This window comes from Dryobates pubescens, chromosome 8 (assembly GCF_014839835.1).
Source record: "Dryobates pubescens isolate bDryPub1 chromosome 8, bDryPub1.pri, whole genome shotgun sequence".
NCBI lineage: Eukaryota > Metazoa > Chordata > Aves > Piciformes > Picidae > Dryobates > Dryobates pubescens.
In genome coordinates, this window is record NC_071619.1 from 43,012,242 (window position 1) to 43,027,834 (window position 15,593).

Here is a 15,593-nt window from a genome sequence, read left to right on the forward strand (position 1 = left end):
TGGCTAAACAAAACCCTGCTACACATGAAAACATTTTATCCCCTCCCTACTCAGATACAGTAAGGCAACCTCAATCCTTGTTCCTTCCTCTACCCTCAGAAGCCCTCATGGTTCTACATCCAGTGCTACGTCTCAGTATGCCAAAAATCAATGCAGCAACCTTCCTCCTCCTGCCAGACAGCCTGTGGCGGAAAATGCTGCAGGAAGGAGCCTGAGACTTAAGGCAGCAGAGCAGCTGTACAATGCAATCCAAATGTTTATTGCCATTAAGTCTCCTCCCTTAAGACCCTGCCCTCTTGCCAACCGGCTGCTCTGCCTGCCTCAGTCTCGTTTTCATGGCAGTGTGAGCTTGCAGCCCAGAAGGCAAATCACATCCTGGGCTGCATCAAAAGAAGCACTGTCAGCAGATCCAGAGAGGTGATTCTACCACTTTGCTCTGGTGAGACCTCACCTGGAGTACTGTGTGCAGCTCTGGAGCCCTCAGTATAGGAAGGACATGGACCTGATGGAGAGGGTCCAGAGGAGGGCCACGAAAATGCTCAGGGGGCTGGAGCAGCTTTGCTATGAGGACAGGCTGAGGGAGCTGGGGCTATTCAGCCTGGAGAAGAGGAGGCTCTGGGGAGACCCAATAGCAGTCTGCCAGTACCTGAAGAGGGCTTACAGGAAGGATGGAGAGGCTGTTTACAAGGGCCTGTGGTGACAGGACAAGGGGCAATGGCTTCAAACTAGAGAAAGGCAAATTTAGATTGGATATGAGGAACAAATTCTTTACTGTGAGGTGGTGGAACACTGGAACAGGTTGCCCAGGGAGGTGGTTGGGGCCCTTTCCCTGGAGATATTGAAGGTGAGGCTCAACAAGGCCCTGGGCAGCCTGGTCTAGTTGGGAATGACCCTGCTGACTGTGGGGAGGTCAGACTGGATGACCTTTGGAGGTCCCTTCTGGCCTGGACCATTCTGTGATTCTATGATTCACACTTCCTTCATTTTCTGCTCCTCCTAACAAGATGAAATAAATGATAACATTATATCAGGATGATGCTGCCACTACTACCATCTGTTGCTGTCTGTGTTCCTGGAGCTTTTTACCCATCCTATCCACCTGATACCTTGAGCAGAGACTCTCCCTCCTTCTGTTTGCTCAACACACATTCCACTTCATCCTCACTCACCCTCATGTTTCCCCTGTAAGCACGAGTAATACAGAACAAAACTGGCAGCTTATTTCAGCTGGGTTTGATATTGTTTCAAGTGGACTGGAAAATTCTGACCAAAACTATGGCTCCTACCCAGTGAGCAGTTACTCTGCATCCTGCCGTCTGTGGAGCAGCGCAGCATGGTGCCCACCACACGGCCTCCCACCACGATGACGCGCACGTCCTTGCCGTGGGACTCTTTCACGTATTTTTGGAACAAGTAAGGGGCATCGTGACGGATCAAGTGGCTCAGGTCTGCCAAATGGTGCTTGTCTCGTGCCAGGAACACAGCTTTACCTGTTTGGAAGAAACAACATGGGAAGACAACAAGGTGAGCTGTGTGGCAGTGAAACTGCTGACCAGCACTGCCCGCTCCGTAGCTCACGCCCATTTGCAACTCTCCTGTGGACATCAGTGTTCCACTGCTTCAGTGCTTCTAAGTGGTCAAGCATTGACAGAGTTGAGGAGCCACATAAGGAGGTTAACAAAAGAAAAGAAAGAAAGGAAAGAATAATAACATTTAGACAAAGGAGGTAGTCTTATAATTTCAACTCCTTTTGGTGAAATCCCTTAATGAGAGAAAAAAAAGTAAGAAACACTAAAGCAGCAGCAGCAGACATTCAGTGGGGAACACCCTTTTGAGGGAGACCTCATTGCTGTCTACAACTACCTGAAGGGGGGTTGTAGCCAGGAAGGGGTTGGTCTCTTCTCTCTAGCAACCAGCATCAAAACAAGAGGACACAGTCTCAAGCTGCACCAGGGGAGGTTTAGGCTCAAGGTGAGGAGAAAGTTCTTCACTGAGAGAGTCGTTTGCCATTGGAATGTGCTGCCCAGGGAGGTGGTGGAGTCACCATCCCTGGAGGGGTTCAAGAGGGGATTGGATGTGGCACTTGGTGCCATGGTCTAGTCATGAGGTCTGTGGTGACAGGTTGGACTATGATCTTTGAGGTCTCTTCCAGCCTTGGTGATACTGTGATCCAAGCAGACTGGACCCACAGACAACAGCTTTGACACACAGGACCCACAAACAGCTTTGACACACAGGAATAGATTACAGGGAACTGTAGAACTCCACACAACTAAGCACTCTGAAGTCACCAGTGTGCCACTGCAGAACCAACTGCTTCTCTGTTGGGAAGCTGCTGAGAGCTGCTCCTCCCAATACTCAGAGCTCACAACTCCAGAATAAGGCTTTGCAGCGGAACAACTATGCTCAGAGCAAAACACTAGACAGTACCCAAGACAATTTTCCAGAAGATTCCACAAGATGTAAAATGAAGGGAATGGACTACACTTTTGGAAAACAAGGAAACAACCAACCTCCCCAAACAAAACAAAACAAATCAAATCAAATCAAATCAAAACAAAACAATTCATCCCCCACCACAAACAAACAAACAAACAACCCCAACTACAACACCAAAACACATACAAACAAAACCACCACACTTCAGAAATTGGTAGCTCTTCTGCAGGCAAACATCCCTAGCACTTGAGGTGCTCTAACCTAAAAGTGGTAATTTCATCCCTCTTCATTTCTAAAGCACATCAAAGATTTCTTTGGTCTTTCCCAATATTCCTAATCCTGATGAAAGCCACTCCTGAAACAGACTCTGCCACTTTCCATCTTCTTTGTAACCTCACAAATCACCATCCCTTCCCACCTCTAGCTACAGTTCCCAACTCCCCTTCCCCTTCCTTCAGGAATTTCTTACATGCCACATTGGACATATGTTTTACAAGAAGGCTGCACAGTTTTTTTGTGTCAGAATTGTCTCTCAATTATGCTACAAAGTTGCAGAATAAAAAACCAAAAATTAAAAAAATCAATTGGTAAACTTTTAACTAAAAGAACAGAAATGCAGCAGCAGCAGAACTAAGAGAAGTAAGATGTGAAGAATTCCACTGAGTGCTTCAAAGTCTAACTGGAGCAGCCTCTCCTACTCTAGGACTTAAGGTCTCCGTAAGACAGAACACTGCTTCAGCACCTTGAGTCCTGTGTCCAGTTCTGGGCCCCTCAGTTTAGGAAGGACATTGAGACACCTGAAGGTGTCCAGAGAAGGGCAACAAAGCTGGGGAGGGGTTTGGAGCACAGCCCTGTGAGGAGAGGCTGAGGGAGCTGGGGTTGTTTAGCCTGGAGAAGAGGAGGCTCAGGGGAGACCTTCTTGCTCTCTCCAACTCCCTGAAGGGAGGTTGTAGCCAGGAAGAGGTTGGTCTCTTCTCTCAGCACCAGAACAAGAGGACACAGTCTCAAGCTGTGCCAGGGGAAGTTTAGGCTGGAGGTGAGGAGAAAGTTCTTCACTGAGAGAGTCATTCGTCATTGGAATGTGCTGCCCAGGGAGGTGGTGGAGTCACCATCCCTGGAGGTGTTCAAAAAAGGATTGAATGTGGCACTTGAAGCCATGGTTTAGTTAGTCATGAGGTCTTGGGTGACAGGTTGGACTTGATGATCTCTGAGGTCTTTCCCAACCTTATTAATTCTATGATTCTATGATTCAGGAGCACGGAATTGCTCATCGCAAACAGAGCATTAAAAACCATGACAAGAAAGCAAAACCCTTCATGCCCTTTCTTCTATTCCCAACTTTAGCACTCCTACAGGCACCTCATACTTACTCTGTGCCTAAAATGTGGTAAGAAGAATGATGCCTTGGGAGAGGGGAGAGGGAGAGAGATGCAGCAACATGACACTTAGGCAGAAGATTGTCACATTTGCTGCCCCAGCAAGCCACACAGAAAATGGGCCCAGAAGAGTAGGACTTGCTCATCAGCCAGTACTTATGACCACATTTGCATGTTTTACCTGACCAGCCTGATCTCCTATGATCAGGTGACCCTCCTGGTGGATGTGGGGAGGCCTGTGGATGTAGTCTACCTGGACTTCAGCAAGGCCTTTGACTCTGTCCCCCACAGCAAACTGCTAACTAAGCTGTCAGCCCATGGCCTGGATGGGAGCACACTGCAACAGGTTAGGAACTGGCTGGAGGGCCGAAGAGGAGGCTCAGGCGTGACCTTATTGCTGTCCACAACTACCTGAAGGGAGGTTGTACACAGGCAGAGGTTGGTCTCTTCTCCCAGGCGAGCAGCACCAGAACAAGAGGACACAGTCTCAGGCTGCACCAGGGGAGGTTTAGGCTGGAGGTTAGGAGGAAGTTCTACACAGTGATTGCCCACTGGAATGGGCTGCCCGGGGAGGTGGTGGAGTCACCATCCCTGGAGGGGTTCAAGAGGAGACTTGATAGGGTGCTTGGTGCCATGGTTTAGTTGATTAGGTGCTGCTGGATGATAGGTTGGACACAATGATCTCGAGAGTCTCTTTCAACCTGGTTTAGAATACATAGAATAAACCAGGTTGGAAGAGACCTTCAAGATCACCGCGTCCAACCCATCAACCAATCCAACACCACCTAAACAACTAACCCATGGCACCAAGCACCCCATCAAGTCTCCTCCTGAAAGCCTCCAATGATGGTGACTCCACCACCTCCCCAGGCAGCCCATTCCAATGTGCAATCACTCTCTCTGTATAGAACTTTTTCCTAACATCCAACCTGAACCTCCCCTGGTGCAGCCTGAGACTGTGTCCTCTTGTTCTGGTTATTCTATTCTATTCTATTCTACTCTATTCTACTCTATTCTATTCTATTCTATTCTAAACAAAATTTGCACATGTCTGCTCCACAGTTAATGTGAAAAAGTTTTCCCAGCTCTCTTTATGTGAAAGGTTTTGCCATGTGCATAAATTTGCATTGAAAAGTCTGGAATTGAAAGTGCTCTGAAGCAAAACTTGGAAACAGAGCTTGATATGAATACTGGCTATAAAGGAGTAAAAAACAAAGGAAATAGCTGCAATTTCTGAAATTATTTAGTAGATCTTAACAGAGACAGTGTCAAGTCAAATCTGCTGTCTGGCATACTCCACAGTTGTCAAATTCATCTTGCTGCAATGTCAAACTCCAACTTGGCTCCACAGCTCCACAAGCACTTTACAACCATGTCAACACACTGCCAAGAAGCAGGTCTGATCTTCCTGTGCCCCATCTTTTGCTCTCAGGCTTCCATTACATCGACACAAGCATCTGTGCAATTAATGATAATTAAGGTAAGGAATTATTCCAAGTAAAAATAAGGCATCACCATTTATCCAACTTAAGTTCCTGAATCCATTTACTACAGGGCTACACAAACGCTCATGCCAGCAGAGGAGATGCATCAGAGCAGCACAGAGTGGGAAGAAGCTGGTGCATAATAAGAAGGAAGAAGCCATGTCATCTTTTTTAGTGCTTTTGTTTAAGATAATTGCTGGTTTGTGTGCCTGAACCTCAAATCCAGTCTCTTTTTACTCCTAGTATTTATTAAAATAAATTAGAAGTAGTGCAACAGCCTGTGCAAATAACCTCTGAAACGGGTTTTAAGCCTGCTTTCCTCCAGCAGATCACTAGCTGACGTTAAACAAAATGCATGTGTCGTGTCATATGGGGCAGAAAACAAGAGGCTGATCTCAGAGCAGCTTTGTCTGACCCTGCTGTAGTGGCACCAGCATGGTCAGAGGTTTTAGTCTGAAGAGCAGAGATTCAGTCTGAGAAGTGATACAAGTGATTTTATTTAAATCTGAATTCTAACCCTAGATGAAGTCAAGTAGAAAAAAAGACAAATTAAGGCTGAATGAACTAAGATACCATTTCTTATGCCTATTTAGAAACATCCCTAAAATCCAGGTGGAGGTGGGGAAATTCAGGCTGGAGGTGAGGAGGAAGTTCTTCACCGTGAGAGTGGTGAAGCCCTGGAATGGGTTGTCCAGGGAGGTGGTTGAGGCCCCGTCCCTGGAGGTGTTTAAGGCCAAGCTGGCTGAGGCTCTGGCCAGGCCTGATCTAGTGTGGGGTGACCCTGCCCATGGCAGGGGGGTTGGAACTAGATGATCCTTGTGGTCCCTTCCAACCCTGACTGATACTATGATATTACGATACGTCCCCCCCAAGGCCAAACTTCCCACTGTTCCAGTTCAGAGCACTCCTCACAGAAGTCCTCAGTGGCCCCTGCCTCTGAATCCCTGCTCCCCTTGCTATTTCTAGGTTCTACTAAAACTGCTTCCCAGTATTGCAACTTACTCAACATTCAGAAGTCAAGGGGTGAAAGAATTTAGATGTACCACAAAGTCCAACACCTAATAGGAGACCTTCTGGATTACTATCCCTTGATGTGAAAATGTCTTGAAGAGCGCTGCTCAGTGCTCACCCTCAGCCCAGGCCTCACAGTATCACTAAGGTTGGAAGAGACCTCGAGGATCATCGAGTCCAACCTGTCACCACAGACTTCATGACTAGACCATGGCACCAAGTGCCACGTCCAATCCCTCTGAACACCTCCAGGGACGGTGACTCCACCACCTCCCTGGGCAGCACATTCCAATGGCGAATGACTCGCTCGGTGAAGAACTTTCTCCTCACCTCCAGCCTTCCTGGCCACAACCACCTTTCAGGTAGTTGTAGAGAGCAATGAGGTCACCCCTGAGTCTCCTCTTCTCCAGGCTAAGCAACCCCAGCTCCCTCAGCCTCTCCTCACAGGGCTCTCCCCAGCCTTGTTGCCCTTCTCTGGACACCTTCAAGTGTCTCAATGTCCTTCTTAAACTGAGGGGCCCAGAACTGGACACAGGACTCAAGGTGTGGCCTAACCAATACAGAGTACAGGGCACAATGACCTCCCTGCTCCTGCTGGCCACACTATTCCCAATGCAGGCCAGGATGCCATTGGCCTTCTTGGCCACCTGGCCACACTGCTGGCTCATGTTTAGGCAGCTGTCAATCAGCACCCCCAGGTCCCTCTCTGTTTGGCAGCTCTCAGCCACTCTGACCCCAGCCTGTAGCTCTGCCTGGGGTTGCTGTGGCCAACACACACCCACCTCGGTGACCCCGCGTGTTCTTCACCACCATGGGGAACTCCAGCACTTCCGCCTCATCAATCATTTTGGCAAAATTTTCATGACCACCTGGCAAAAAGAAAACCAACAACATTATGTGCCAGCAACCTGCTGTGGCTACACTCGGGATGCAGTCGTTACACAATTCTCCCACCCTTGTAGCTCAGATAATGCAGAGAGGAAAAAAGAACTAACAGTGAAGAGCAACTTGGTCACAGAGCACGGTCAGACTTTGAAGGTGTTGGTGAGCTGTGGGATACTAACTCCTACTTCCTTTGAAATGGGAGACACAAGTTGACAAAGACCACAGAAAGATCCCAAAGCGCTCAATCCAATCTTCCGAATCGCAATGCCCGCAGATTCCATCACATTCTTCCAGTGTGTCCCCTTTGCTTTACCAACTCCCACCTTCTCCAGTATCTAGCAGAAAAATAGCACAGACATAACACCAGCACCAGCTCCATCCAAACTACTAACCAGGAAAGCAACATGGAATAAAAAGGCAAGAGATCCAGAGAGCAGCAACCACCCAGGCTTGTCACTCCACCTCCCCCCTTGCCACGACTTGAATTCTCCCGCTTAAAATCTCTGTTTCCTGAAGCAGTACTTCAACCTTTTCATCCCATAACATCTGTAAGGACCTTAAGAGAGTAGCTTTTAATGACCAGTCACATGCCTATGGTTGATACTTCTAAGGTTATTTGAGTTCAGTTCAATCCACAGAAGGCTGACCACATTACAGCAAATGCAGGACGGAAAGTCAGGAGCCAAAGGATGAGAGTCCTCTACCAGCATGGTCACAGCCATTGCTACCCTACCGTGGCTTTTAATGCACATCATGGAATAACATGTAATTCAGCACATCCTGGTTTTCTTGGCAAAGCCACCTCTCACTAATAACTCAACAATTGTGCTAAAAAATAAATAGATTGATATAAATGGACAACAAAACCCAACCCAACCCAACCCAAAAATGACATCTGTCGAATTCCAGAGGCAGGCATGAAAAGAAATGGCAGGGAGTTGTGAACAAGACATTTAACATAAGACTTCAGCAAGCATGTATTGTTTCACTGAACCACCTCACGTAGATCATGCTAAAACTTCATGGCCACCAAGAGGGTGGAGACTCCCTTTCCACAAGGAGTGACAAGGAGAAGACAAGGGGTAATGGGCACGAGTTACTCCTGAGGAGATTCTGACTGGATTCACAAAGAAAATTTTTCATCATGAGAACAGTTAGACATTGGAATCATCTCCCAGGGGAAGCAGTGGATTCCCCTGCATTGGTCAGTTTTAAAATTCAGCTTGGCAGAGTGATGGACCATCTCATTTAAACTACACAATCACCTAGCAAGGTTGGACCAGATGATCCTTGAGGTCCCTTGCAGCCTGGCATTCTCTGGCTCTCTTATGTTCTGCAATTACCTCACATCGTTCATGGCCTCCCCTTCCCCCTCAAAGTATTAGAAATTCCTTCTTTTCAAAGAACTAGAACAACCCAGTCTATAAAGAAAAGACATGTTTCTCCTCAAAGGGGTTTTCACAGCAATTGACAGAAATAGCAATTGGGAGAAAAATCATGGGTTTGGTTTGTTTCAAGTTTGTGTGTTTGTTGAGTTCCTACTGCAAAAGTCTCCTGGTACAACCACACAGGGAAAGCAAGCACTGGTATCTCCCAAGAAGGAAAAGAAGGCTGAGAGAGGGATCAGCAATCCTTCAATATATTGTACTTAAAAGCAGAAATAGCATGAGGATAATTCAGGTAAATGGTTCCTCTGATCAGCACCAGAACAAGAGGACACAGTCTCAAGCTGCACCAGGGGAGGTCTAGGCTGGGTGCTAGGAGAAATTCTTCCCAGAAAGAGAGATTGGCCATTGGAATGTGCTGCCCAGGGAGGTGGTGGAGTCACTGTCCCTGGAGGTGTTTAGGAAGAGCCTGGATGAGGCACTTGGTGCCATGGTTTAGTTGATCAGATGGGGTTGGGTGATAGGTTGGATTTGGTGATCTCAAAGGTCTTTTCCAACCTGGTTAATTCTAGTCTATTCCATTCCATTCCGTTCCATTCCATTCCTTTCCATTCCTTTCCATTCCATTCCATTCCATTCCTCTGTCAAAAGCCACTGACTCCAGTGGAAGGCACAGGAAACATCACTATGAACTATTCTGTTGGGGAATAAACCCCAAATAATTGTTACAAGTTGAACACAGGGGCCTGTACTCTTCTTGTCTGTTCACAATAACCAATGTGTTTGCAGATTACTTTTTAATTCCTACATAAGTTTCATCTGCTTCCAGGTTTTACCAAAGTCTAGATCTTTAGAGTCTCCTATGACATTTAGTTCCCCCAGTTTTTGCCTATTGTTTTGGACAATTGGTAAAGAGTTTAAAGTAGTTTAGCAGTAACAGCTGAAGACAGTTGCTTGGGAGGTTGATGTCCAGCTAAAGCACTCTTCCCCAAGCATCACAGCTAATCCACAAAGCCAAAAGCAGAACCTGAGTGTTGTTATTTCAATTTGCCTTTCTGGTCACAGAATACTGCTCTGTGGCACCAGCCTCACGCTACTTAATTCTATGGCTTTCCAAAACTGTCTCATCTTTTACACTACAAAAGTATAAGCCATGGCAGAGCAACTCTGCCATCCTTTTGATCCAAAAACCTTACCATAGGAAAAAGTGTCTGGAAGAGGCACACCATGACCAGCAAGCTCTTGGAATGTCCAGAACTTGTTGACACAGTTGAGGATGGCCTGGGGACGATTCATCAGCCGACAGCCCATCTTCTCGAGGTGCCGGAGGACGGTGATGTCGCTGTCGCTCTGGACCCAGGGGGTCGGTACCCGCACCACCACCACCTGTGGGTACGCGGTGATGAGCTCCCCGTTCACTCGGAGACCTGAAGGAGGAAGACAACAACATTCAATTACAAAGTCTTCAGAAGGTGAACAGGCAAAGAAATACTGCACTGTATGTGATCCCAACAGGGGTACCAGACTTCCACAGTGAACATTAAAGCAGCACAGTTCTCCTAAAATGCTCGTTGTTAACTGCATTGTTTCACACATGTCACTCGTGAGCCACAGACAGCAGGCTGTACTAGGGCACACCAGCCGGGGCTCCTTCCCAGGGTGAAGGACTGACACACGATCCTTTCCTTCTGTTAGCTGCACAGTGCATTCACAGCAGCAACACCAATAGCTCAGGAGGGTTCTGCCTTCCACCACTGGTTCTTGCCTGCATGATGGCCAAGAAGGCCAATGGCATCCTGGCCTGCATCAGGAATAGTGTGGCCAGCAGGAGCAGGGAAGTCATTGTGCCCCTGTACACTGCTCTGGTTAGGCCACACCTTGAGTCCTGTGTCCAGTTCTGGGCCCCTCAGTTTAGGAAGGACATTGAGACACTTGAAGGTGTCCAGAGAAGGACAACAAGGCTGGGGAGAGGCCTTGAGCACAGCCCTGTGAGGAAAGGCTGAGGGAGCTGGGGTTGTTTAGCCTGGAGAAGAGGAGGCTCAGGGGAGATCTTATTGTTGTCTACAACTACCTGAAAGGTGGTTGTAGCCAGGTGGGGGTTGGTCTCTTCTCTCTAGCAACCAGCACCAGAACAAGAGGACACAGTCTCAAGCTGTGCCAGGGGAGGTTTAGGCTGGAGGTGAGGAGAAAGTTCTTCACTGAGAGAGTCATTCATCATTGGAATGTGCTGCCCAGGGAGGTGGTGGAGTCCCCATCCCTGGAGGTGTTCAAGAGGGGATTGGATGTGGCACTTGGTGCCATGGTCTAGTCACGAGGTCTGTGGTGACAGGTTGGACTCGATGATCTTTGAGGTCTCTTCCACCCTTGATGATACTGTGATACTGTGATCAGTTCATACCTTTCCCAGTCCCAGGTCTATTGATCCCTCTGTGTTATCACATCACACAACGTATTGCCAAAGTAACAGAAATTATAGATGACCCTCAATAAAAAGCAGTATTTTTAAACACAGATCATGTCAACAACCTGATTTACACTAAGTAAGTTACTCAGAAATAATTTTATCAGCTAACAGGGCATCACCCTGTGACATTAAGGCAATACTTATAGATATCTAAAGTGTGGATATAAGGAGGATGTAGCCAGACTCTTCTCAGTGGTATCCAGTGATAGGACAAGGGGCAGTGGACACAAACTGGAACACAGAAAGTTTCTCTTAAACATCAACAAAAGCTTGGTGGATGGCAGAGCGTTGGAACAGGCTGCCCAAAGAGGTTGTGGAATCTCCTTTTATGTAGAGATTCCAAACCCACATGGATGTGTTCCCAGATGATTTGCTTCAGGTGATCCTGCTCTAGGAAGGGGTTTGACTAGTTGATCTTCAGAGGTCCCTTCCAACCCCTGCCATTCTGTGAGAGCCAGCTTTACCATCATGACTAATGTATCACTTAATCATGATCTATTGTTTTACAGAATATGTCTCTGAAAAACAAATACTGAAAGACAGGCTGCAGGAACAGGAATGCAATAGGACTGCACAGGAAGGCATCAGGCTCAAAGGAGACAGTCCAGCATCTGAGAATGGGGAAAGGCAACGAGAACTTCATATTCATTGTGTCTGCATCACCTTCAAAGTAAAACTTTCTGATTTCAGCATAAACAACACAGCTCATTCTGCCTCTGGCAACTTAAGGGTTAAAAAAACCCAAAGAAGTTGAGCTGAGAAATCCCCATGCATTTGTGTGCCTACGGAAGGCCAGCTGTAGCTGTTCAGATCGAGTCCAAATGAATTACCAATCAGCTTTACACCAAAGATGTGGCTTTTCAAATACCAACTTCCATCTACTCAACCTGAAACATATTGCCAGGCAACAGATTTCATTTCAAGGGCCATTTGAATTGGGGAATGTAGGTGGGATAAAGAAGGGAGAGCATCCCCCTTTCTGTACTTCTCTTTTCCTTTTCTTCTCCCAAGCCTAGGATCTGTTTTAGAGCTCGTCTGAAATTTAACGACGCAACCACCTAGACCCCCAGAAGGAAGCAGAACTATGCTATCCAGTCCCTCAGGAGGACACAGAGCCAGACTCCAGAAAAGGCCAGAACACAGCCATATCCAAGATGAATCCCTTTCTCCAATCCCCACTGCCACAATCGCAGAGCGATGAGGAAGCATCAGCAGACGGGTGCTCTGGCTGCTCACCTCATTAGCACCAGGCACTGCCGCATTGCAGCTGACATGACTTGCGTGTTTAAGCAAGCAGCCTTCAGACACACACACACCCCCCCCCCCCCCCCATTTCACAGAGGCATCTCAAGCAGGACTGAAAACACAGCACTGGTAAAAACTTAAGCAGAATGTGCACATCACAAATCTCCTTCAGCCAGAAAAGGAGCAGAGATTCAGCAGAGGAAGTATTTTCACCCTATCTGCTGGGTTACACCCTACACATGAATGTTCTCATTCAGGTGCTTGCCCAGCCTCTCCCACTTTTGCCACTTGGAGTAGAATGCCTGTCCCGTTCCATGTGCGTGCTAACAACCATTTAAAAACAGACTATATTCCTACACAGCCCCCAGAATACTGCTGCTTCTTTGCTGGGAACCAAAACTACAGGTTTCTAATACATCATGTCTCCATCTATTTGGTTGGTTTGCCTTCCAAGGCTGTACAGCATGGAGTCTGAAAAAGCAAACCAGCAGTTTGAGGAGCTGTATCTGCTGTATCAGCCTGGTACCAATTCTGCCAGACCACCATCCACCTCCCTGCCAAAAGTGCCTTAGGAAGTACAATGAAGTTATCAACAGAGCAGCCTGAGCTTTTGTTCCAGATTCAGTCACTTTTCCTGCGGTGGATACCGTTCTCCCCAGAACATAAAACCAAAACAAAAGCACAAATTCTCTCCCCTGACAGAAGACAGTTTATAAAACAAAGAGAAGAGCTCCTCAACGAAATGTGCAATTTGAATCACAGCTACTGACATGCGCCATGAAAATTAGCTGCAGTCTCCCGGCAACACAGCACTGCAAACACGAGCAACTTCATCCCAGGAAAAAGGAGAGCCAGACTCTGCCATTTTGGAACAAGCTGCTATCCACCTAGGAGCCACCAGCTAACAGTCAACTTACTGGTCACTACTGCCAAGTAGGCTAATCATATTCACCCACTATTGTGTGCTAAGAGCAGTAGCACAGCAGATACTCATGGATACAATTAACTGCTTTTCCACAGAAGCAACTCCTGAATGCAAAGACAGAGAAAGGGGGAAAAAATGATATGTTACAGAGAGAGGCTTTCAGGGCAAAATGAATGTTTGTGAAACCTTCTCCTTCATCAACTTCTCTGGGGTTTTAGGATAGGATAGGATAGGATGGGATAGGATGGGATAGGATGGGATAGGATGGGATAGGATAGGATGGGATAGGATGGGATAGGATGGGATAGGATGGGATAGGATCGAATCGAATCAGACAGAATAGAATAGAATAGAATAGAATAGAATAGAATAGAATAGAATAGAATAGAATAGAATAGAATAGAATAGAATAGAATAGAATAGAATTAACCAGGTTGGAAAAGACCTTTGAGATCATCAAGTCCAACCTCTCCCCCAACACCATCTGATCAACTAAACCACGGCACCAAGTGCCTCATCCAGGCTCTTCCTAAACACCTCCAGGGATGGTGACTCCACCACCTCCCTGGGCAGCACATTCCAATGGCTAATCTCTCTTTCTGGGAAGAATTTCTTCCTAACATCTAGCCTAAGATGTTACTTTAAGAGGTAATCTTAACCATTTGAGAGATAAAGAATCAAGAGGTTACTTGCAGAGGGGATAGAGTTAAATCCAGTTGGTGGCCAGTCCCAGGGTGCGTTCCTCACGGCTCTGTACTACGGCCAGTTCTCTTTCATATCTTTATCAAGGGAGTCAGGCACCCTCAGTAAGTTTGCAGAGGACACTAATCTGGGAAGCAGTGCTGATCTGCTTGAGGATAGGAAGGCTCAACAGAGCCTGAGCAGGCTGACTTGCTGGGCCAAAGCCAATTGTATGAAATTCAGTAAGGCCAGGTGCCAGGTCCTGCACTTGGATTGCAGCAACCTCCTGAATGTTCCAGGCTAGGGGAAGAGTGGCTGGAAAGCTGCCCAGCAGAAGACCTGGGTCTATTGATTGATAGATGGCTGAAGGTGACCCAGTGTGTGCCCAGGTGGCCAAGAAGGCCAACAGCATCCTGGCCTGTATCAGGAATAGCGTGATCAGCAGGAGCAGGGAGGTGATTGTCCCACTGCACACAGCACTGGTCAGGCCACACCTTGAGTACTGAGTCCAGTTTTGGGGCATTCACTATGAGAATGACATTGAGGTACTGGAGAGGGTCCAGAGGAGGACAATGCTGGTGAAGGGTCTGGAGAACAGGTCCTGTGAGGAGTGACAGAGGGAACTGGCATTGTTTAGTCTGGAGAAAAGGAGGCTGAAGGGAGTCCTCCTGGGTCTCTACAATCCTCTGAAAGGAGGATGCAATGAGGCGAGTGTTGGTCTCTTGTCCCTAGCAACAAGTGATAGAACAAGAGGAAATGGCCTCAAGTTGCTCCAGGAGAGGTTTAGGTTGGATATTAGAATAACTTTTTTCGCTGAAAGGGTTCCCAAACACAGGAATGGTCTGCCCAGGGAGGTTGCTGAATCCCCAGCATTGGAGGTCTTAAACAGATGCAGAGATGTGGTACAGGGATGTGGTTTAGCACCAGACTTGGTAGACTTAGGTAATGTTTGGGCTTCATCTCTTCCACACAAAGCAACGCTATGATTCAATGAAAAGGACACTTCACATTTACCTACTACTATGAACCTTACCAACATAAAGCAACCATTTTCCCAGTGTCTGGAGAACAAGTTCTCACATTAACATCAAACATTTAGGTATTCATCTGCCCTATGAGATAAAATCCCCTAAGCTGGATTATCAAACTATAAAACCACACACAACTTCTGCACTTGAACAAGACCTGTTCTTTCAGCCAATAGTATCAGCTTTCTTTGTTCTTCCTCTGCAAGAGGAAACTCTCTAAAATGGCATACAGTAGACCTTTATCTCACACACCAAACAGCAGGGTGTCCAGCTGACAGCGAGAAAGGAATTTCTGCAATGCAAACATGGGAATAAACCTCAGCAATTACACCACATCCCTCCAAGCCAAAAAGCTGCAAGTCTCTCTCAAGGCCAGCTCAAAGCAGCACATGACAGAACTGCTTGGGCATATGCATGATTCTTTATGAGTTTGCCAAACTGGTCTGCTGTTTCTCATTCCCGAAGCACAGCAGGTTGAGCTTAAAGTGCAAAGCTAGAAAGCCTTACTTAAATCCAAACAGAAGAAAAGCTATCACATGAACATGTGAAATCCACAGAAAACACACACAGACACCTCTATTGCTAGCAGTGAAATCAGAAGACATGCATCCATACCCTAAGAAGGGTAAGACAGCAACATCTAACTGGGCTCAGTACTCAAGGTGTGGCC

At 47.0% G+C, this 15,593-nt stretch overlaps 1 protein-coding gene across 1 annotated transcript in view; it reads right to left on the bottom strand.

The window, feature by feature from the left end:
• The window catches only part of RIMKLB (ribosomal modification protein rimK like family member B), a 78,044-nt gene that overhangs the window by 3,970 nt on the left and 58,481 nt on the right, over positions 1-15,593 (bottom strand). Inside the window, exons 4-6 of the mRNA XM_054163794.1 lie at positions 9,777-10,007; positions 7,093-7,179; positions 1,287-1,490 (exon numbers count right to left, since the gene is read on the bottom strand). Coding sequence (XP_054019769.1) covers positions 1,287-1,490; positions 7,093-7,179; positions 9,777-10,007 — 522 coding nt within the window. The remainder of the gene's footprint in view (positions 1-1,286; positions 1,491-7,092; positions 7,180-9,776; positions 10,008-15,593) is intronic.